This window comes from Euwallacea fornicatus, chromosome 5 (genome assembly GCF_040115645.1).
Source record: "Euwallacea fornicatus isolate EFF26 chromosome 5, ASM4011564v1, whole genome shotgun sequence".
NCBI lineage: Eukaryota > Metazoa > Arthropoda > Insecta > Coleoptera > Curculionidae > Euwallacea > Euwallacea fornicatus.
In genome coordinates, this window is record NC_089545.1 from 4,633,387 (window position 1) to 4,655,682 (window position 22,296).

At 32.9% G+C, this 22,296-nt stretch overlaps 4 protein-coding genes across 9 annotated transcripts; 2 read left to right on the forward strand and 2 right to left on the reverse strand.

Moving 5' to 3' along the window:
- Positions 1-1,765: 1,765 nt before the first annotated feature.
- LOC136339266 (BTB/POZ domain-containing protein 6-B-like) lies at positions 1,766-5,743 on the reverse strand. 2 transcript variants are annotated; one of them, XM_066282373.1, is made up of 3 exons: positions 5,186-5,743; positions 3,405-3,485; positions 1,766-3,341 (listed from the first exon to the last, which is right to left on the reverse strand). In XM_066282373.1, exon 3 carries the CDS (start codon positions 3,339-3,341, stop codon positions 2,043-2,045), a length of 1,299 nt encoding a protein of 432 aa, XP_066138470.1. In that variant the 5' UTR covers positions 3,405-3,485; positions 5,186-5,743; the 3' UTR covers positions 1,766-2,042. The 2 variants fall into 2 exon arrangements, with proteins under 2 accessions (XP_066138470.1, XP_066138469.1); XM_066282372.1 differs by lacking the exon at positions 3,405-3,485.
- Positions 5,744-6,231: 488 nt separating this feature from the next.
- On the forward strand, positions 6,232-9,813 carry ste14 (isoprenylcysteine carboxylmethyltransferase ste14). 2 transcript variants are annotated; one of them, XM_066282381.1, is made up of 6 exons: positions 6,232-6,639; positions 6,791-6,823; positions 7,464-7,725; positions 7,820-7,929; positions 7,988-8,095; positions 8,165-9,813. In XM_066282381.1, exons 1-6 carry the CDS (start codon positions 6,454-6,456, stop codon positions 8,339-8,341), a joined length of 876 nt encoding a protein of 291 aa, XP_066138478.1. In that variant the 5' UTR covers positions 6,232-6,453; the 3' UTR covers positions 8,342-9,813. The 2 variants fall into 2 exon arrangements, with proteins under 2 accessions (XP_066138478.1, XP_066138479.1); XM_066282382.1 differs by lacking the exon at positions 6,791-6,823 and having other exon boundaries at positions 6,234-6,639.
- Positions 9,814-9,866: 53 nt separating this feature from the next.
- Positions 9,867-17,676, reverse strand: LOC136339262 (ATP-binding cassette sub-family C member 4-like). 4 transcript variants are annotated; one of them, XM_066282366.1, is made up of 19 exons: positions 17,494-17,676; positions 16,883-17,131; positions 16,615-16,819; positions 16,333-16,558; positions 15,950-16,282; positions 15,626-15,894; positions 15,290-15,488; positions 14,964-15,220; positions 14,720-14,896; positions 14,469-14,662; positions 13,088-13,499; positions 12,873-13,023; positions 12,702-12,808; positions 12,522-12,645; positions 12,246-12,425; positions 11,659-11,786; positions 11,356-11,601; positions 11,138-11,298; positions 9,872-11,036 (listed from the first exon to the last, which is right to left on the reverse strand). In XM_066282366.1, the coding sequence occupies exons 1-19, from the start codon at positions 17,565-17,567 to the stop codon at positions 10,763-10,765; spliced, it is 3,966 nt and encodes a 1,321-aa protein (XP_066138463.1). In that variant the 5' UTR covers positions 17,568-17,676; the 3' UTR covers positions 9,872-10,762. The 4 variants fall into 4 exon arrangements, 3 of the variants coding, with proteins under 3 accessions (XP_066138462.1, XP_066138463.1, XP_066138464.1); XR_010732112.1 differs by having other exon boundaries at positions 10,898-11,036; positions 11,138-11,305; XM_066282365.1 differs by having other exon boundaries at positions 9,867-11,036; positions 12,246-12,645.
- Positions 17,677-18,573: 897 nt separating this feature from the next.
- On the forward strand, positions 18,574-21,714 carry LOC136339008 (uncharacterized). Its single transcript, XM_066281886.1, has 6 exons — positions 18,574-18,774; positions 19,239-19,344; positions 20,724-20,951; positions 21,007-21,112; positions 21,173-21,367; positions 21,434-21,714. The coding sequence occupies exons 1-6, from the start codon at positions 18,678-18,680 to the stop codon at positions 21,593-21,595; spliced, it is 894 nt and encodes a 297-aa protein (XP_066137983.1). The 5' UTR covers positions 18,574-18,677; the 3' UTR covers positions 21,596-21,714.
- The last annotated feature ends 582 nt before the right edge of the window (positions 21,715-22,296 follow it).

Consider the following 22,296-nt stretch of genomic DNA (forward strand, 5'->3'; position numbering starts at 1 on the left):
GTTTCAGAATTTTTACTGAAATAAGTTCTAGTGATGGATGAAATATTTATTATTATTATTTATTATGGAATAAATTAGATATATGTTTAGTAAATATGATGATCTAAATTCACTAATATTAGTTTATGATCTTTTCGTGGGTTCAAGACTGAGCCGGAGTACCGACTGTAGACTCGGGGTTAATTGATAAATAAAATGGAACGGTGTGTTTATCATTTACAATTATATAAGAAAATAAGTAAATTAACCAGTGCAGGTTAGGAATTTAAGGAATTTCAGTTTTAACACGTGGAGTCTATTTATTTACAATGTTTTTTGCTCTGATATTTCAGAAAATTTCCTTCGCCACGAAAAGAGCAAAATTGATACTAATCTGAATATCGAAGTGGACGCGCTGGCCGAACTGACTCCGCCCACTTCGTTATTGGTCTTTGTCAGAAGCATATTAAATCTTGTGCGGTCCTTTTCCCACATGTAAAATTTCTATCTTTCGACTTGAACTGGTGATACCTCTATGTATAGCGTCTGTGTCCGCGTACATGTTCCTTGACTCAAAAAGAATGGTGATATCCGTTTTGAGCTAAGGCATGGTTGATCTGCAATATGTATTCTCTTTCGATCCTATATACTTTCCGTACATGTTAACAGGGCTAATGGTATGTAAACGAAACGTAGAAATGTGCACATGCTCCTAACCAAATGCCGTACACAAACAAGGTTGATTCTCACTATAAATTCCATTTCCATACTATATATGGTCCATACATATTGCATACAATTTGATACTACACTATCAATAGGATAGACTGTATGTAAACACAACGGAGAAATGAGCACACACACTCGTAACTGAATGCGGTATATACATACATAGGTAGATACGAATCAGTTTGCCTAAACAATAATTTATGGAACCTTTACTGAACAGAAACGATGTTGAAAATCGATGTATATCAAAAATATGCCTATATGTGATAAATATGCTGAAAAACTACATTATGATTACACATATTTGAAGTTCCTTACATTATGTTTGTGTTAAACAATCTATATATGAAGTCGGCTTAAACAAAATGGTAGACGATAGCCTGAAAGGAATCGTTTAGATGTAAATTTCGGTGAGTTTGCGGAAAGTCCACGTGTCTAGTCGTGGAGAAAATATACCTAGTATATTCCACTCGCATATAATCGGCCTCATCCCCTCAAGAGAATTGATTAACCCACCATACCTGAAACTATAGTACTTTTTTGATAAAAAAATAGATGATTAAAATGTTTCCCGCACACAAAAACTTCAGCAAGATATTTTTGCCCTCTATGGGTCAACATCATGGAATTTCTATAGTTACGAAACATTCTGTAGATGGGTTTCGATCAAATAGTTCTTAAGAAAATAATTTGGATACACGGAAACGTTTTGCAAATCTCCCCACTGGTCTTGTATCTAGCTAGACAAATCTTCTAGGTAAAATTGAAGTTGAAATCTGGGTAAATTTGATGTAGAAATATATTTGTGAGGATTTCGAAATGTATTTAATTCTAAATGAAATGAATGTAGTGCCCTATTGACTAATGAGAACATAAACAGTATTGGGATAATAGTTTTTTTAATATATCAGAGTCATTTAAAGACCTTCACGTATACGTGATGGGATGCCTCATTCCTGACATATGAGTCTTTAGACCCTTTTGAAATGACAGGGAGCAGTGATTCGAGTTTTAAACATAAGGGAAGATGTTTACATCATGAATAATTTGTAGATACTTCAGGTTAAAACGAATTCATTTATTTTAAATAATAGGTATCTCTTAAGAGTATCACAAGTATTCAGCTTTCCTTAGCAATCCCTCATAAAGGGAAGAATGGCTTTTACTATCACTAAATTTGTTCGCGATTGCTTTAAAGCATTTGAAGTAATAAAATAAATATCTATATTACCTAAACAAAATAGAGTCTATTTCACATATAAAAATTGACAATATCCACAAACATGTCACATACATATATTTGGCCTCAAAAGATAATATCGTTTAATTAGACATTAAACTGGATAATATGCAATTCCTTTAATTAAAGTCCCATTGAAATCGTAGAAGTACATTTTCGAGTACCCTCTTTTCTTATCCATTAATTCGTCACTCATATAACTGCAAACAATACTAGATCTCTTTTCTGAGCAGTAATTTTTATAGGAAATTCTAATATCATAAATTTTATCAGGCCTTAACGTAACTGCAAAGCGTAGAGGTATAAACACTTGAGAATCATATGGAAATAAGTTGTTCATAATTGTGGGCTTCACAACATTTTTGTCCGAATATTGCTCACAAAACCTGATAACTATACAACCTTTGTATTCCTCGGCATCATTAAGGTTTACTGAGCAATTCATTTCAGTGCACAGCATCATCCCCGAGACTACCATTTCGGTACTGACAGAGACGCTAGAGATGAACTCCTCCGATGGTTGCAAATCGATTCTTCGGGCAATTTTGAATACTTTTTTAGATTTGCAAATATAAGGAACTAATTTGGCAAATTTTTCTACTGGTGGGTCACCATTCCACTCCACTTCACTACTAAGATATATTAAACTCTTATGCGTTAGCTCGTCAACGCAAGAGCACATAACTAAAACGTCGTTACAATACTCGCAAGTGATTTCCAAAAGCCATTTCTTATTTATGTGTTGTAGAATGTCTTCTTCTCTGAGGATTTCTATCACATTCTCTGGTTTGGCGCTAATACCTTTGAATTCACACTCTGTAATGGCCCAATCGAGTATTTTGCAAACGAGATCTATTTTTGTAATTACAAGATCTTCCTTCAATATAGTCCGGAGAGTTGAAGGCTTCATGTGATAGTCACTAACAAAGACTCCGTTGACTCCATCCACAATGTCTTGGAAGCACTGATTTTTTATGGCATCCAGACTATAAAGCTCCGAGTACTCGTAACTGAGCACCAAAGTACTCAAAGTGAGATTGTCAGATATGTACTCTAAACATACTTCAACGAGGTCATCAAGAATATATTTCTTGGCAATATAAAACATCGACCAGGCGTTGAGTATACCCGTAAAAATAATACTTTCGGTGTAAATAAATTTCAGCATTTGACTAAACTCGTCTACTTCAATGTCACAGAGAACAATTTCGTTTGAGGCAAGATTACCATAAAGCATTTTCTCGAAAACTAGGCTACTACATGCTAAAATCAGCCTATGGGCTTTTATCTCTTTGTCACCTATTTTAAAGGTGCAGTCGACAAATTTCTGATCGTGGAAGAAGTTGAGAAGACGGTCCTGTTTATAGTTGGGGTTAACAGAAATGGAATTCATCTGAAACAAGGAAAAAAATTCTCCTTCTTACCTTACCTTATGCAAAATTGAATAAGTAGGTACCTAGTATAATTTGAGGAAATGAAAAAGCAAGAATGCAGGGCATATATCATCATGGACATATTTCGGAGGAGTGATAGTACTCTGCAAAATAAAAAAAAAATGCTAATAGATCCATGGTCAAAACTGCGCCATTTTCCATAGTGGTAAAGTTTTACATTTTTTTTCATATTTTGCGTTTTTCTCACGTATGCCTTAAAATAAATTTTTGAAATTCAAAGATTGTAAAATAAAATGACACCTATATACTGCAATAAATGTATACTAAAATTTAAATTTTTCTTCAAAATCAGCATGAACTTTCTAGACAACTCAATATATCCCATTCAATTATGTATGAGACAATATACATATAATCAACTTATAAATATTATCAATAAAAAAAATGTTTTAAGAAATAATACTTATTTTTTCTAAAAAAATCTGGTAAAAATGCTTTTGGTAATTCAGTAACAGTGTAAATTAGTAAAAAACATTAGTCATTTACAAAAGTTTTTTGTTAAGCCTTTAGATCATTTTTTCATTTCATTCATACGAAATAATTCGAAATGCTTAAGTTATAGCTTACCTCACAGTATTTGAGTACTAAGTTACTAAGAGAACAATAAGTATTCTAAACGAAGACAATGCAATCAACCTCTCAACCTCTCCATTAAATCTTTTTTTACTTTAACTCTTGAAATAAATTGTTGGTTTAATTTTAAAAGATTATGACTACTTTGCCCTGCTGATAACAGTTTGATTATAAAGTGCATTACCATACTACTATAATTGTTTCTCCGTTATGTTGGGTACAATGGATGTGTATAATATAATCGGCATATAGCAGCAAGCAGCATTTACAAATAACTATTTTCGCGCAGTACTGTTAACTTTGAAAAATCTTGATATTGTTAGTTGCTTTCGAGTGAATTATTATTTTTGAGTATTCGTTGTTACTATGCGCATTAGACGCATTCATCCCTTGCCAACTCATTGCTTTACTCCTCATTCCACAAACTTGGATTCATGCTCAATGGGCTCTATTATGAAATTTCTCAGAAAATTTGCGCCTTAAAATACTATTATAGCATTCCTAAATGTGTACTAATAGATTTTTGAACTCACATCAATTGTTTCAAACACCTATATTTTCCTTTTACTGACTTAATGTTTTAGAATAAGTTCAAAATTAAAATTAAAGTTCTAAATCAAAAATAAAATGAAATAATTTTCAAACACCATGTAAATATAGTCTCCATATACTTCAACTTTTCCCTAATTTAACTGACTTTGTATTTCTTAGAGTTTCCAAGATTTGCATGCAGACTTGCAAGCAGTGCATTCTCATCTTGGAAACTCTGCTTCAAACAAGTTAAACATCAACTGTAAACTAAAGGAATATTTTAACTAGCAATAATGCTGATTCCATCAGGCCAAAGCGACACTTTAACTACCATTTTTTTGATGGGTCTACAAACTAAGCTTAAATTTGAATAAGTTACAAAGTGTAATACACGCCTAAAGGAGCTCTATTATTTATTTTTATCTACACATCTAGTTGGATGGTGTTAACTGTATACTTAAGCTGATTTGTCAAATAATGCTACAAACTTGGGTCGTCCAAATCCAATAAATACCTTATGTGTGTTCATATATGCATATAAACATTGGATTTAGCTGAACCTAGTTTAAGTCATTACCAAACAACTGAGCTTTAATGTTATAGAACAAATGCACAAAAACCATGCTCTATTACATAATTAGTCTAAAAACGAATGGATATTTAAACATATAAAACTTACCTTCAGTAGTGTTTAAACTGCTCTCTATTTCAAAGAATACTTCAAACAAATAGAAAAACAAAAACTAACCACAGGTCTAGATGCTGAGACACAGCATAATTAATCAAACGGGTATTCAAGTTTGTTGATGCGTATCATATATCCTTGAACTGAGTGATTTTGATTATCAAAGCCAAGGTCAGGATAGGAAGCCTGCTGCACTTTGGCAATAGGAATGAATTTTAGAGGCTACTTTTCTGAGAGAAAAATTATTTAAATTCTAATGTTTCAATATCAAGGAACTTCGACTAATACTGTCGATGGCGGAATAAAGTATATATAATATGGTGCTCAGTAATATACTATAGCGTTCCCAGACTTTTTGAATTTACTCGCAGGCCAATAGAGTGAATTAATAACCTCAGATAAGATAACAGTTCAAAGCACCAGATCGTGGCCTAAAGTAACGATCAAACAATATATGATATATCAATTATTATTAATTATCTGCTAATATCAAATTTATTAGTATTTATTTATTTACATATATTAGGTCTTTTTAAATTCAATAGGAAATGATAACGTCATTTAAAGCAAGGTCGCATCTGTTAATATTTTCCACCTTTTATATTTAACAGACAGAAAAGTAGAAAGGCAACATAGGGTACTGCTCTACGACCATTCTTGTATCGCCTAAATAAATAATACAAAGAAAAGACTTTTCCTCCTCTTAATAAGAATTGTCATACGTTTTAAAGCAATATGATTTTAAATATATTAAAAAATAAAAATTTAGACTTTAGACAATCAACGGCACAATAATTGTTTATCACGTAATATTTAAAATATCTCTCTCAAAAAGACAGAAAATGTAATTTTCTCAATCAAACAATATTTAAATTTTTTAAAATATGTTAAGTTTTTTAATTTGAATTTTCCTCAAAATTCTTTTTTCCAGACTTTCTTTAGACGTCAATACCCCCAAGCTCGCTTGTGGCAACATTGCTTTAATTGTCCTACGTACAAACTGGACACAATTCCAAACAGCTGACTGATTATTTTTTATTTATCTGTTGAATTTAAGAGGAATTTGGTTATGGCAGTGTTTATGAATATAAAGCAGAAGTAATGTACAAGACGCCTATTTTCAGAGATTATTTCAGATTAAAACATATCAAATTTTTACTAGAAATGTAACTCAACCATTCAGGCTTCGTTTTTTTTGCTTACGACGTATTTTATGTTTATCAAGTAATATTAAAAAAGAAGTAATTTAATTAATAGATAAAATGATCCCTCACAAAAGTATTGCCATTGTAGAATTTAGTACAAGTTTCACTTTATATACTGTATTTGGCCTAATCAGCACTTTTATAGGAAACATATTCTTTTATAGCAGTATCTATTGCTTCAGTATTGCCACTGCTATAACTTTTATTCGTCTTAGGATCCAGCACAAACATGAAGCTTTTGAGGTAACTATAAAGTTATCCCTCTTTGTATATATTTTGATCACTATACTTTATAATTAAATGGTACGCTTGAATAACGTTGAAATGACATTATATGTTTAATTAAATCAAAAATATATATTTTCCAAGAGTAGTTTAAGTTTGAAATTTTTAGTGTTTACCGAGAGGCAAGTACAATGGGTATGAAGTAAGTAATAAAATTACACTACATAACATTGTAGGTGTCAAAGCAGTCTAGTGAGGAACAATTATTATATTGTGTTGTAGTTGTTATACGATTATTGTAATTATAAATATATTTTTTGATCTTGCTTGTTTTAAACCTTTATAGGATAAAATTGTTGACAACATTTAAGCAGTTAAGCTTAGAAAAACATTATTTTATTTTTTTGGTACATATTACTGACAATTTGCTTTTTGAGGAGTTTATTTAGTTACACGAAACCTTTAAATGAAAAATTCTCATCATCAACTAAAATTCTATATTACTAGAAATAACATATTCATTAATGTGTGCTTACTAATGCTCTAAAATGTCTTATAGATTTTTTACAAAAACCTTTAACTCCCAGTGAATTTATATCACCATGTGCAAAGAATTACTTAGAGCTATGTTTTCTACATGAAAATGGTGCTGCAGTAAAACGTTGCTGCAAATTTTACATTTTTCCGGTTTTTTAGGTGACTCTAAACTATAGTTGATGATAGAAAATGTTACTAATCCCATATTACCGCCGCTGTAGGCGGTACCCCGTTCCGAGATCCCCTTATTATTCCTTCTTATGTGTGGCAATCTGTATATTGAATTATGTAAAATATGTTTATAGGTTTCCTGGCGGGCGGCTTTATTAGGTGCCCTTCTTTCTACTGGACTAAAAATATTTTTAACGGGTCCAGCGCATTGGCGAATATTTGGAATTTACATGTCTGTTATGAGTTTTTTCCATTTCTCCGAGTTTATTGCCATAGCAATTATTCAACCTACTCAAGTTTCAACGGACTCATTTGTACTTAACCACAGCCCACAATACATAGCTGCTGCAGTCAGTTCATGGATTGAGTTCTTCATTGAGGCATATTTCTTTCCTGGTAAGTTTTAAGTGGTATAATTGATTTTTGTTCAACTTAAACTTATTTGTTCGTAAATCGTATTTCTATTTTGGGGTCTTTAACACAATTTTAGGATTTAAACAACACTTGAGTATTTCGTATGTGGGTCTTTTTATATGTGTCTTTGGGGAATATTTAAGGAAACTTGCAATGATTACTGCTGGTCGCAATTTTAATCATTTGGTAAGACACTACTATGATGGATGTGAACATGACTGAATTGACATTAAATCGATTATAGGTTCAATCAAAAAAAGCTGATGATCAGACACTTGTGACGACGGGGGTCTATGCATATTTCCGGCATCCTAGTTATGTTGGATGGTTTTATTGGGCAATTGGAACTCAAGTAAGATTTAAAAAAAAAATGTTGCTTAACCTTTTACTTTTTGAGACATTTTTATTTATTACAATTTAGATTATTTTGCTGAATCCTTTTTGCATTGTGGCCTATACAGTGGTATCCTGGATGTTTTTCAACAGCCGGATTTACATTGAAGAAATTACATTGTTAAACTTTTTTGGTCAAAATTATGTGGACTATCAAAAAAGAGTGGGAACAGGAATTCCTTATATTAAAGGATATGAAATTTAAATACTTAAACTAAAGCCAAATTTTTCAATCCATGTTTTGAATTGCTTTTTTGAATTACTACATAAAATGACTAATTGATTTAGTAAGCATAAATGAAGAACATTTCATAGTAATGCAAGGACTATTAGTTGCCCTATAGAACGTTACGAAATTTATTTGTACTAATTTTAGAAGAAACGAAAACCAAAATTCTTTTAACAAGTCCTGTTAAGATTCCCTACTTTTTGATGGCCCCTTGGGAATATAAATTCAGCGTTTATTTTAGCACTAATTCTCTTTAATGTTAATTCGTGGAATCTCGTAAAAAAGGTTTTTATACTGTAAGTTTGTTAATGTGGAGAATTCAAATCTTAACATGTGTTCCAAAGAGTCTCCAGTATGTAGTTAACTCTTTTAAAGGCTCCTTTAATACACATTAATCCTTATATTTTTCAATTTTAGTAACATTTGGGCATTAATTTCATATGTTTTACTAGATTAAGTATTGTTCTTTAAAAATCATACTTGTCCCTAAGGACTATTTGTTATGTCTTTGCTGTTTCACTATGAGCTAATATCTAGGGTTTTTTTAGTATGTGAATAGGATTCACTGCTCTGGCAAAGACACCAAAATTGTTAAGATTAGCAGATGTTTATTAATGTCTTTGCAGTCAGCTATTAATTATATGTTTCTTTAGAGTAAATTAAGAAAAGAAAACGTGAAAACCATTTCAAATTATTCATTTTCAGTTAAAATTCAGTTCAGGTTTTTATTCAAATGTCATTTTTGGATGAGCATGACGCCTTTTTTGTTTCATACTTTTAACAACAATTTGTTACAAATTGTATCTGTAAACAACGTGACAACGTTCGGGTAATACCGAACTTATACTAAAAGCATTTAATAAATTAATAATAGATATTAGCTTGCTTGGAAAAAGCTGTAGGTGTCACATTGACCATAATTTACGTTTGCTAACTGTTCATACGGTCATTATTGAAACGTTTTGCCATTATAAGCTTTACCTAGAAGTACTTGGGTGGTAAGCAATGTTTTATTTTTATTTTATTCGAAGAAGTAGCTTACGACAAAATTTGTTAAAATATTCATCTTATTGTACCTAATGGGTGTATCAAAAAATGTCTGGTGCGGGAAGCTTCGCGATGTACGGTAACTTAATTCGATTGGATCGGAATGTATCTACTCGAGGTTATAGAATTAAAATTCTTTTCAAATAGAATAGAATCAGAAGAAGAAAGACTTATTTAAAGTGGATTATCTATTCTCGGGCACAATATATAATCCGTTGTGTGAATATTTATTAAAGTGGTTGTAATATTTCTGAAATGTTAAATAATCTTCTAATAATCGATTATATTTTAGGAGTCATTAACTTATTGTAGATAATTCGTGTTCATGTTTGTTATTATATGTTTCCTTAGGTACTTATGTAACATAATTCAGAGCAATAATATATTTTTGTTGACCAAAATTTTATTGTGTTTTCTTACAATACCTTTTCTTAAGACTATAAAATACAAGTCAATATTAATCATAATGATATCGATACATGTGTTTAACGTGCAAATAAATGCCTAGAACATTGAATTAAATTGTACCGTTTGTTACCAATACATTAAACGTAAAATTTGATAGAAGTGAGGTCCAATGTGATCCAAAGGGTAAAAAGAGACGAGCCTATAAAAATTTGGCTGCAAATAAATGTTGAATTCATGTAATTAGAAATCTCGCGTCCCTCATCAAGTTGAAAAATTAAATGCAAGTCCAAGTCTATAATTATTTGTTCTGTGAGTAATACCTACTTGAAAGTCTATGCATGAGTCCCCGTAAATTTTCCTCACATACCCATAGTTTCTTCACCTTATGTGAGTTTAGTTATCTGTACCTGTAATTCTTTGGTCAAATGGTTGATAGGTGCTGGATGGTCTACACCCTATATAGAGGGTGCCTCAAAATTATAGAAACAAACAAGCTACTCGATTATACAACAAAAACTCTTATCAAAATCCATTTTTTGCTTTGCTTTTAAATTAAATACGAAAAAACTTCCATATTCAACTTATTTAAAACACCTTGTATCTACAAAACCAATATTTTGACGAATTTTCTTTTACTTCTGTCACAACAATAAAAAAAAACTGACTAGACTATAAAATCATCAAACTTAAGACACACTGTATACTCCTACATCATTTTCAATCCTGCTTTTTCTGAGTGTTTGAATTTTAATCACATTTTTAATCTTCATTTAGCGTAATATTGCAAATGTTCAAAGTTGTTGGAAATAAAAATAAAGCTTCAACATAAATAAAAAACCAACAGTTCATTTACCCTACATTTTCAATATTTGGCATGCAGAAGAGGAATTTAATCTAAACTAAATGAATACAAAATGGAAAACGAAATTAAGATAAATACTTCTACACTTTCGGGTCATGGCTATATGTCCATGCCTGTAATGACATAGCCTTTAATTGCTCTGTCATCGTAGGGCCAGTCTGTAGAACCATTTGATGGAAGTGTCCATTTGTCTTTTGTAATAACATGTACGGATGGTCAAATTCTAGCACTTGTCCGGAACCCATTACCAATACTTTATCTGAATCCATAATTGTGTTTAGACGATGTGCTATCGTTAATACTGTACAAGTCTTGAATTTTCTTCGTATCGTTGCTTGAATCAGACTGTCGGTCCTGAGATATTCATTAGAAGGAGTTAGGATTAAGTTATGGATGAAGTCGAAGAGAAGAATAAAATAGAATTTAGAAAAGTTAAGATTAAGTTATTAACCAACCTTGCATCTACATTTGCTGTCGCTTCATCCAAGACCAGAATTTTATTTTTCCGTAACAACGCCCTCGCCAGACATAGTAGTTGTCTCTGACCAACACTAAAGTTGCTTCCTCCTTCTGACACCTGTATATCCAAGGTGGTTCCTAAGTTTTTCAATTCCACCTAAAAACTGTTTTTTTTCAATCTAATCTCACTCTTTTACATTAAATCTGAAAATACCTCCTCTAAAGCCTCCCATATGCTCTTATCAACAAACTCATTGAAAGGGTCAAGATTGTACCGTAAGGTAGCACTGAAGAGCACCGGTTCTTGAGGAATTATGGATATATTTTTTCGTAAATCATTTAAGCCTAAAGTTCTGGAGTCCACATTATCTATAATAATTTGACCTTCTATTGGTGCTAAGTTGAAAAGGGCCCAAATTAGCGAAGATTTGCCTGCACCTGTTCTCCCGACAATACCAATCTATGGAATCACAGAGTAGAAACGAGAAAGATCCATATTTTTTTTGGTACATTTCACCTTCTCACCACCTTCGATTTTGAAATTAAGGTTCTTAAGAACTGGTGGTTCACCTCTAATGTAGATTAATGACATGTTTCTAAATTCGATCGCTCCTTTCTCTGGGAATGCTCTCTTTGGCATATTATCTAAGAGAACAAATAAAATTAGTTAGAGGGTGTCAACTTTCACCCAAAGAGATTAGAATAAAAATTGTTTACAAACTTTCTAGTGAAAACCTATTTTTTAATATTTAAAACTCCAAAACCGATAGACATAGGCATAGGACTACACATCCCAGAAGTCATCAGCTTAAATTGCAATTTGAAAATATTCAAAAACGTATGGTATATTTTACGCTCTACGTGTCCCTAGCTTCCGCTTCAACTGCTCATTATGTTCGTTTCAAGTGTTTTCACTCATGCCAATCAGTCCTATATTCTACATGCATACAGAATTATACAGAAGAATGTTTCCGAGAATCTTGTTTTCAGATCTTTTCTGGTTGTAAGTATCAATAAAACTTAGTGGTATTCTAAATGGACACAAGTATTTTTCCGACACATTTAAGCTCGAGAGTGATGTGGAAACAGACTTTAACTTATTACCTTTTGGTGTTTTGAACGGGCCCTCTTTCTCTAGAACTGTATACTGCATCACTCTTTCAACGCTCGTTAATTGATTAATTACTTCGGCAGTTTGACGCATACCATGCTGTACCATGCCAGTCAAAATAAGGGATTGTGATATAGCCAAACCCATTAGGCTTCCGTTGGCAGTATTTCCAACTGGAATAATTTGCTTCAATATCAAATTACTTATAGAGAGACTCATGAATTGCGTCCCCGAAGTAGCAGGTGTAATATTATAAGTTATGATCTTACATTCAATAGATAGCACGAAGGCGAAGGTGACGATGGTTATAAAAATCACACTGATAATATCTAACCACAATCCAAATGATACCATGCACATAATTGTAAAAAACCATGCAGATGTGTGGGCATCCTAAAAACGTATTGAATGTAATATCTTAAATTTTGATGCAAATTCTGATATATTACCTGATGCTCATCGAACTCTTGGATTAAATTTTCTTCAGCCTGGAAAGCCCTTATGGTAGTCAATCCGCTAATTGATGAAGTTATATGAGAAAAGACTGGCGATTTTGCTGTAGGTTTTAATTATAATATTAATTATAGTGATTGTGTAAATGATTGTGAACCGTTACATACCTATTCCCTCTAAATGTTTGATATCTTTGGCGCTAGCTATGTACCAACCTCTTAATTTCATGAAGGCATACCCCAATATTACCATAGCTATTATCATGTAGTAATTTGAGACCGCTACATTTACCAATATACCGGCCATAACCAGTATAATCTACAAAAGCAAACAATCTTCATAATATATTTTGAATGTTAATGGGAAGTAGAATGTCGCTCACTGTAATTGCGTCCATCAAAACCCTAGGTAGAACTTCATCAATTGCCCCCATATCCTTACTAAACCTGTTAAGAATTCTCCCGCTTGGGTTTACGTCGAAAAATCTCATGGGTGCCTCTAGCAAGCAATGGAACATTTTTTTATGAATATTTGTCGATGATTTCATGGCCATAGTGTAAAAGAAAATTGCTCTCGTTATTGTGAAAACTACGGCTGCCACTATTAGGCCAGTATAAATATATATGGCCACTTGAGTTTTAAACAGTGTATACCCCTGACCATCTGCCTCGACTTCGTCAAATATGTCTTCGGCGCTGATTTTTGTTGATTTTTTTATATTAGATGCATTGAGAAAAGTAGTAACGTTTGTGATGTTTTGATTTGATACATAGCGAATGTCTTCCTGCTTGGTCCTAAAATTCATTTAGTACATAGTCGAGAGCATTGTAAGGCCGATGATTAGGAACTAACGAACAAGTTTAAAGTTTGAATTATAATTTATATAATGACACCTAAGTACATTATATATCTGTTGGCCGAATGTCGTTCAAAATATTTTTCCTCACATTATTTCTATGTTCCGAAAAGATGAAAAAATTATGAATGTGGGAACAGATCGTTTGATCGAACTATCAATAAAATCTATCGACTACTACGAAAGTAAAAAGTTTTATTCGACCATATAAATACGTTTTCTACCTAGTGGACACTTGTAATTAAGACTGAAATTTCGAAATGCGCCTGGACTAATACTGCTTATGCTAAGTTAATTGTGCAAAAGCATCCATACTAAGCGACCAACCGCAAATCGATAACGTGCAATACCGCAAGTTGCATACAGATGGCGCGTCAATACCTCACAATGCGCTGTTCAAAAGATAACCAATAGAGGGTAGTGGAGATATCTGGCAACATCTAGGGGAAGATCATCTGGCAAAACTTATTAAGTCTAATGGTGCGGTTGTTTAGTCGTAGAAACGTACATTTTTAAATTTAGATGCACGCACTTGCGATTGAAAAATCACAACGAGTAAAAAGTTGCAATTCGCTTTATTTTTCTTACGACTTGATAGACATAAGTTAAAATTAAACATTCATACTACAAACACTTCTATACGTGGCCCTACGATTCCTATTCTTTAGTCACACGAAAATTCATGAAATCAATATTTGAGTGAACCTGTTCGAGAGTGGATGGCTACTTCTTAAAAGAATGAATTGACTTCACACACAAAATCTTTGATTTCGGATAAAATGGAAGAGTGCGCTAACCATGATAGATTCCGGAACTCATTCATAAAAAAATGTATGAGCAACATGAAAACGTGTATCTATAGAAAGAATATCAATTTGATTTCAATTGCATACTGTTGAGAACTTACCAATATGCAACCCAATAGTCAGTACCAGTACACGCAGCCATGGACATTGCAAACAGGAACAATACAAACGTAAAAAAGCACCAATTTCCTACCGCATTGAAATAATCCTTAAATGGAGTGCTTCCTTCATAATTCATATCCTCGTCGTGCTCTTCATCTCTAACTGTTTGCTCAAATAAAGACTCAGCTTTGCTCTGCAAGATTCACAAAGATGAAAAACATTTTTAAGCCACAGGGCTATCATGACTAACAATAATTGAGGTTCTTCTTTTTAAACTAATCCTTGCTACGTCAATGGCAGAGTGATCAGCCTCCTGCTTCTCCTCCTCTTTGTCTTCTTCAGTTTCATCAGCAGTGGCCAGCAATTTCGTGAAATCAAGGCTACTATTGGACAACTCATCAAAAGTTCCCACGCATTCTATTCTTCCCTAAATGCGAATATTTGCCATATAACCTCACGTTTCAGCTCGGAGAAGGAATAAAACATGTTTCTACCTCATTTAAGACAATGATTAGATCCGCCTTCTTGAGATACTGGAGCTGATGAGTGACCAAAATGCGGGTTTTATTCTCTAGATATTCGATTATGCATTTCTCGAATAAGTGCTTGCCCACATGAGTATCCACAGCTGACAAAGGGTCATCTAAGAGATAGATATCAGCTTGTCTGTAGATGGCACGCGCCAGGTTAATTCTTGCCCGTTGTCCACCACTGAGGGACACTCCCCTTTCTCCAACTAAGGTTCTGTCACCTGGACATGTAAGTTAGCTCAGGTTAGATCCTATTTAAACCTAATTTGTCACTAGAAGGGACTACTAACCGTAAGGAAGCTGTTCGAAATCTTTCTCCAATGCACAAACACGTGCCACTTTTTTGTAGAGGAGAGAATCATATTCTTTGCCAAACAAAATGTTTTTTCTGACTGAAGCTACGAATAACCAAGGTTCTTGTGCTGAATAAGAGATATTGCCTCCTAACTGTATTGTTCCAACAGTAGGTGTAAGCTCTCCAAGCAGCAGCTAAAAAGAATTAAGATACCTTATTTATGTACAGCATGTCCGTTTCTAGAGCTTACCTATAGGGAGTTTCATACACATAAGCAAGACAATCATGATGCGAGGTGGGTCAAATAAGAAAAAAAGAATTTAATACAAACCTGCAAAAGTGACGATTTTCCCGATCCTACAGGGCCAATGACTGCGCACAGTTTTCCTTCAGGCACAACCAAATTAATGTTCTTTAAAGCCGTAGTATGCTTGACCCACGATGCACTAATTTCTTTCAAAATTACCACTTTTTCCGGAACTTTCTCTATAATAGACTCCTCCTTTTCATTCAACACTAGTACCTCTTGCAACCTCTTAATAGCCACCCATGACTCGGCACTTAAAGTAATTGCCAGGGGGTATATGATTGCCATGGCCACTAAAATTCTATGAATATTATTTGAAAACAACATTACTTCGAATAAACATTTTACATTGCAGAATATTGAAGAACTGAGCCATCGAGAACACGACATTTGCTGTAACCCTCTCGCCCATTAGGGAGTAGGTAATCACAGTTAGAAATAGAGTTAGACGCTCTACAAATACAGTGGAACTAGAGTAAAACCCTTTCAAATGTGATGATTTTATCAAAGCGCTGATTTCTCTTGCTCTTAAACATTCAATGAGTTTCTCAAATGGCTTCTCCCATGCGTACATTTTGATTACTTGAATACCGTTAATGATTTCGTTCATGTGTTTGACTCTATTGTCGCATCTTTGAGCCACTTGTAAGCGTAGCTGAGTTGCAAGTTTACCAAAGTAAGCTAAAAGAATGATTACAACAAACTTAAAATATATTTTATGTTATAGTCACTTTGCAACGGCACGGTTATGAGGATCATTGCTCCAATGCCGATCAAGCAGTATACTCCTATAATCCGCCACATCAAATAAGTGACCAATACCACCTGAATTGGCATGATCCATATGTGAGGTAGCATAATAGCCACTTGATCGAACCTCTGAACATCGTTAGAGAGGATGTTTATTATGCGTCCAGCTGCAGCGTCTCCTTGAGATTGCCTGTTCAGCTTCACAATCTGATGTAAGACAAATGTAAGCATTTTCTGGTTATCTTAATGGCACTTTGTACTACTTTTCTATACACCAACGATGAGACAGCTATCCGAGCCCTCATACCAACAGCCATCCCTCCAAAGTTTCCATGGTGCATAAAGAAAATTGTGAATAGGGATATTAAAATGAGTATTGAGGACCATGTGTAGACAACCGTTCGATCTCCAGTACCCTCAGATTCGAATTCTTTTACTAGATACGCTAGCGCTAGAGGTTGGGGTGGCCTACGTTAGAGATAATAGTTTTTGCTAATTTGAATCACTTTCATGCCACTTAAGCAACGGTACCTTAAAATTATGCATTGAACGAAGAAGAAGAAACTGAAGACTGAACAATCCCAGAAAAATGTTTTAAATAGCGCTTTAAGTAAACTGGGTTTCCCATTTGGTTTTTCTTTTGCTATCCTAACTTCTTCATCCCAGTACCGCTGCAACTTTTCTCCTACTACTTCTGACTTGTCAACTGGCAAGGTCTGATAGAGATCTGTGAGCTTGATTTTCCTTTTGCTGCCTAAATGGAAGAGTGGTATAGTCCATCTGAAAGTAATTTTTCTTTCGTTCAGTCATTGACCATCAGTAAGAGTGAAGATGATTCACTATAATGCAAATGAATAAATCAGTAGATGAACTACATAATGAATACGGTGCACAACTTAAGTCTTTGAGCTACAACGACGTGTTGGGGTCTTAACTTTAAGGCTTGAAAAATATTAATTTGACGGCTGTACACAGTAGGGCTCATGTTATTTTGACAGTTATAAATACCCGAGCTCTCTCGAGTCCTGTTTGAAGTATTTGGAAGGGCCTGCCGCTTACTCACTAATTCAGACGTAAAATTGATTTTAAATTGCTCTTTTACGTGTATGTGCGAATACTTAGTATTCTACTATAATACTTACGCAAAAAATAACTTGGAAAGAAAATTGGCTTTCTTTTTGGGATTCTCTTTTTCCAGTTTGAAAGCTGCATCCATCTTGGTAAGGTGGCAAACAATACTATAACTTACGGTTTCGAAACTAAATTAAATAAATGAAATATTCACGCTATATTGTGAAAATTACAAATATCTTGCACACAAGAGACTATAACGCATTGTCTGTTCAATGAGTGGTAGAATTTACTTCTATTATGTTAGATTTAAGTTTTATGATTGGTTAATCTGTATGTAAACATTATGTTGTAAAAATTTAAAAGTGCAAAACGAAAGTAAATAAAATTCATAGATGGAGGATAGCACAGATGGAGCGCTGTGCAAAAATACAAATACAATATGATGTTCCGTTCTGTAATTAACATCCTGAATTAATAAGTCCGACGGAATATTCCGGGAGGATATTTTGGATGTTAAGGGTTTTTATATAACATACATTGGTTAAGTTAATAAAGTTTGCCTCGTGTAGTCATTTCGAAATAGCAATGCCGAGCCACTGTAAACATTCAGGCTTGCTACAGTAATTTAAATAGAAAAGTTGCTTTTCATTTTTACGTATCAAAGAGGTGCCAATATGAAATTTTTAATTAAATTTTTGTTAGTAAATTACGTAATTACAAACTCCCTGAATGACTTACTTTTAGAATGGCTCTTCTACCAGGGGATTAATAAAATATACAGACATATTGGAATTTCTATTTACACGTGGATTAACATTTATTATTGTTACATATTATCAAATAAAAAAGACGATTTTGGAGAGTTTCCATTTTTTAGGGGTTTTGCGGGAACGGTTCCAGATTCCACGGCACCATTTCCTCGAGCTTCAAATTTACATCCTTGTATGTTTCTAAACCCGTTTTTTGGTTTAATCTTTTTGTCACCGCCACCAAGGTACTTACTCCCAGCGATAAAAATAGCGACAGTCAGTTAAACAAGGAAATAACGTACAATATCAAAACAATTATCGGATTACACAAGATAATTTTTTGATAATTACATGTCTCATGAGAAACAGGTGGGTATTAAAGTTCAAGTGATTTATTTATCCGTCTGTGGAATTAGGCTTGGTGCTGCGTATTTTATGTACGAAACCTTTTGTTTGGGAGAAAGATTTAGTTCGAACTAACATATAGGGGGAACAGCAGAAAAATGAAGGCTGTTTTAGTTTTATCATTAATACTTATTTGTGGATTAATTCATCAGCAAGTTAGAGGTGATGACATCAATGATGACATGACCGTCCTAGGTAAGAGTCCGAAAGAGTAATACATTTTGACACCCCCTTGTAACTCAATTAAATGTATTGATTGTTGCTGGTTGATATAATTTCGAAGAATTCAATTAAGAGATTTGTTTGAAGGCCTTGTGAAATGTTCACATAAATAAGCTTAAGATGAAATTTTCTAACCATCGCAAGATTATTTCCAACTAAACCTGGTAGGTTCGATTTATGAAACGAAGATCAAAAGTGTTCTTTGAAAAATAGATTTTTTTTTATGAATTGAATAAAAAAAATTGCAATGTTATTTAATCATTGCTTGTAGATATCGAAATCAAACCGAGAAGAATGTATTCCAGGTTAATTTATTACGCGTATACTAAAAATAAAGTAAGTGATCCAGATTTCCAAATCTTTACTTGTGTTTAGTTTTATTATAAATATTATTGTATCTTACAGAAAACTTATTAACCTTTTTATTTTAATTGCAGAGAAAATATCAAAAATAATTCGAATTCTAATAAAAGAATATATCGGATTGTTCAAAGACTTTATTCTTATAAAGAAAGCCAATCTGAACTTAACAAGTCAAATATCGTAAGTATCATTTTTAGCCCCGTTATTTATATGTGTCTAGGGGGTGATCAATTTTATAGGAATTCCTACTTGACTTATCTAGATAAATAAGGAGTTTCTGTAAAAAGTTTTATACCAAATTTGCAAAATTTTTCGTAAGCAAACTGGGACCGACCCAAGCTATTTGTCTGATAAAGTAACGTGACGAAATATTATAGTATTACTTTATATTTAGATATCACAAAGGATTCCGGATAAATTTCTTAGACAAAATTCGATCGCGTCTCTAAAAATCTTTTAGAAAGTGTGTCAAGCAGAAAAGTTCTACAAAACTTTCTAAACTATTTTCTGGTATCAAAGAAAAATTAATTGAAGCCTTTTCCAAATATTACTAAAGACTTGCGTTATTTTTAATGGATCACTCTGTAAATTCTTACTTTTGTAGATGAAACTTCGTTTTAGTTTCAAATACGTATCGTATATCGTATGTATATAGTTACTTATAGAAAGTACGCATCATATGGGATATCTTTTTAATTTTAAATTATAAGAAAATTTTATTGCTGGGAAAAGTTTGTGTATTTCTACAAAATCAAAACTTAGTTTACCGAATTTGTATATCTCATTTCATATGAGGAAGATCGAAAATTATGAAAAAGCCCCCTTGAGTAAAATACCTTTTTTTTAATTTTAGAGGAAACATAGAGGAAACGTCAAAAATGCAAATAATATTATTCGTGTTTTTTGTGATTTACCCCGTTTAGAAAATAAAACAAATTTATTTTATATGCCAGTTTTTGTTTTATTTTCTATGCGGGGTAAATAATAAAGAAATTCGAAAAAGTGTTTTATGGAATAAAAACTTGAAAATTTATTGTAGGGCTTATCCTTTAATTTGAAACAACTTTTCATAATACATGTTTATTTTAAAACTAAAAATTAAGGTACTTTACTCATAGGCCATTTTCATAATTTTCGAACCTCCCCCAAATGAAGTGAGATATACAAATTTTGTAAACTGCGTTTTGAATTCGCAGGAATACTCAAACTTTTACCAAGAACAAAATTATCTGGTTTTAAAAAATAATAAAATTCCATTTGGTGCGTCCATGGAAATCCATATCCTCCCATAATATATACTATGGTCGAAAGTGCTCTTAAATGACCAGTTTATCATCCATATCCATCAACTTCCAACTCTGCTTCATTTCATGGCGTAGCATTCTTTGCAGATACGTATTTTCAAACGTGTTTTCACAACTCCGGTGGGTTCAACTTTAATTAATAGGAATAACGAATTTTAGGCCCTCCAGTTAATGCTCGTTTCCTCTATGGTTTACTGTCACACACATTATAAAGTAATTGTTCAAATTTCCATTGCAGTATGTAAAATATTTTAGGGTTGGATACCTCAAACACTCTGATCTAATACTATTCGGTTTGGACAATTTAATAGTAGATCCAAATAAAAAGGACATATTCGAACTTCAATATGATGAAGACAACAAAGTGCTTACAATTAGTTCTAATATATTGATACCCGAAGAAGTGGGGCTCAATTTACACGAGTATGATATGGATTGCGGTATCTCAAACACAATACCGCTGTTCGGTGAAGGAAATTTCTCGTAAGTAAAAAAGACATTTTCTTACTCTTTATTGATGCTACAAATTATTTTTTAGGTTTAACCTTAATTCAGTTAAAGCTAGTTTTTATATGAATATATCATTTTCAGATGGTTTTAAAGTAGACTATTTGGAAATTGAACCACATTTGAACGTCGTCAAAGCAAGTTGTTAAAATTACTTAAATACACATATGCGTTAATGTTGATTTATCCATTTTCAGTTTATTGTTACAGGTTTTTGGAAAGTTCCAGATTTAAATAACTTTGTTTCTACATTAGTAACCACATTTGCAAATTTGTTTGTGTTATTTTGGGAGTTGGAAATTGACCTCATAACCTGCGTGATTTCTGGATTACTGGAATGCGTTTTAAACCAAGAGAAACATATAATAATTTATTTGATACAAAGATGCAGGGTAAATATTCTTGCCTTGACCTTGATAATAGATTCGAACTTAATGCCGCTAAATTTGTAATTTTAGAAAATTGCTGCCCATTCGAGTTATCCGATTGTTGACACCTTGTTTAACAACGATCAATTGGATTTCCTTGAATATGCATCAGAAGCAAACATATTGAAATATGCACAAATAGCGTCTGAATATCTAGAAAAAGAGATGGAAACCTATCACATGTTACTGTGAATTGATCTACCTCCAAAGACTAAAATTTCCTATATTCCATACATTTGTATTATGCGTGTGTAATTAATAAAATAAATGTTACTATTACTGAATAATAAAGCATTCTCTAACTAATTACGCACTATGTGCCTTTTACTTACTCCCAGAATGCAGTGCAATGCACCGCTTGGTTTCGTAAATGGCCAAAGAAATTCCTATCAAAGATTATGAAGATTACATTACTCGATCAAATAGACATTTTGCTGGCCAAAATATTCGGAATGTAGTGGATATATCAAATTTCGTTCTATTTTCTAGACCGCTTCATACACCACCCGTTCTACTAATATGATCAAAAAATAAGGTGAGTTTTTAATGTAAACTTCGCGGGTACTATAAAAATGATGAAATTATTTTTTTTGTAGGTTGAAAGGATCGTCTGTGACTCTATGCAATGTTTCATCTCACTATATTCAATTATTGCAGAGCTAGATGTGCTTTTGTAAACATACAAAAGTGATTTTTCCAATTTTACTATGCCTGATTTTATTGAGCAAAGAATTTACGTTAAATTTTGTTTGCGGAACGAATATTCTGCCGCGGAAACGTGAAGGATGTTACAGAAGACCTTCGGTGATACAGCTATGTTGTGAAAAAAATATTTGCAAGTGGAACAAAGAGTTCAAAGACGGCCCAGAAGGAGTTCAAGATGAAGAGCGCTC

What these genes read in the sequence shown, in the direction of transcription:
- LOC136339266 (XM_066282372.1), bottom strand. Translation starts at nt 3,341, where the DNA reads ATGAATTCCATTTCTGTTAACCCCAACTATAAACAGGACCGTCTTCTC.
- ste14 (XM_066282381.1), top strand. Translation starts at nt 6,454, where the DNA reads ATGATCCCTCACAAAAGTATTGCCATTGTAGAATTTAGTACAAGTTTC. An exon ending in ACAAACATGAAGCTTTTGAG is followed by an intron (nt 6,640 to 6,790) that starts GTAACTATAAAG and finishes TGAAATTTTTAG; the next exon opens with TGTTTACCGAGAGGCAAGTA. An exon ending in TGAGGCATATTTCTTTCCTG is followed by an intron (nt 7,726 to 7,819) that starts GTAAGTTTTAAG and finishes ACACAATTTTAG; the next exon opens with GATTTAAACAACACTTGAGT.
- LOC136339262 (XM_066282365.1), bottom strand. Translation starts at nt 17,567, where the DNA reads ATGGATGCAGCTTTCAAACTGGAAAAAGAGAATCCCAAAAAGAAAGCC. An exon ending in CATCGTTGGTGTATAGAAAA is followed by an intron (nt 16,559 to 16,614) that starts GTAGTACAAAGT and finishes GTCTTACATCAG; the next exon opens with ATTGTGAAGCTGAACAGGCA. An exon ending in TATGGGAGGCTTTAGAGGAG is followed by an intron (nt 11,299 to 11,355) that starts GTATTTTCAGAT and finishes AACAGTTTTTAG; the next exon opens with GTGGAATTGAAAAACTTAGG.
- LOC136339008 (XM_066281886.1), top strand. Translation starts at nt 18,678, where the DNA reads ATGAAGGCTGTTTTAGTTTTATCATTAATACTTATTTGTGGATTAATT. An exon ending in AACTTAACAAGTCAAATATC is followed by an intron (nt 19,345 to 20,723) that starts GTAAGTATCATT and finishes AAAATATTTTAG; the next exon opens with GGTTGGATACCTCAAACACT. An exon ending in CACATTTGAACGTCGTCAAA is followed by an intron (nt 21,113 to 21,172) that starts GCAAGTTGTTAA and finishes ATCCATTTTCAG; the next exon opens with TTTATTGTTACAGGTTTTTG.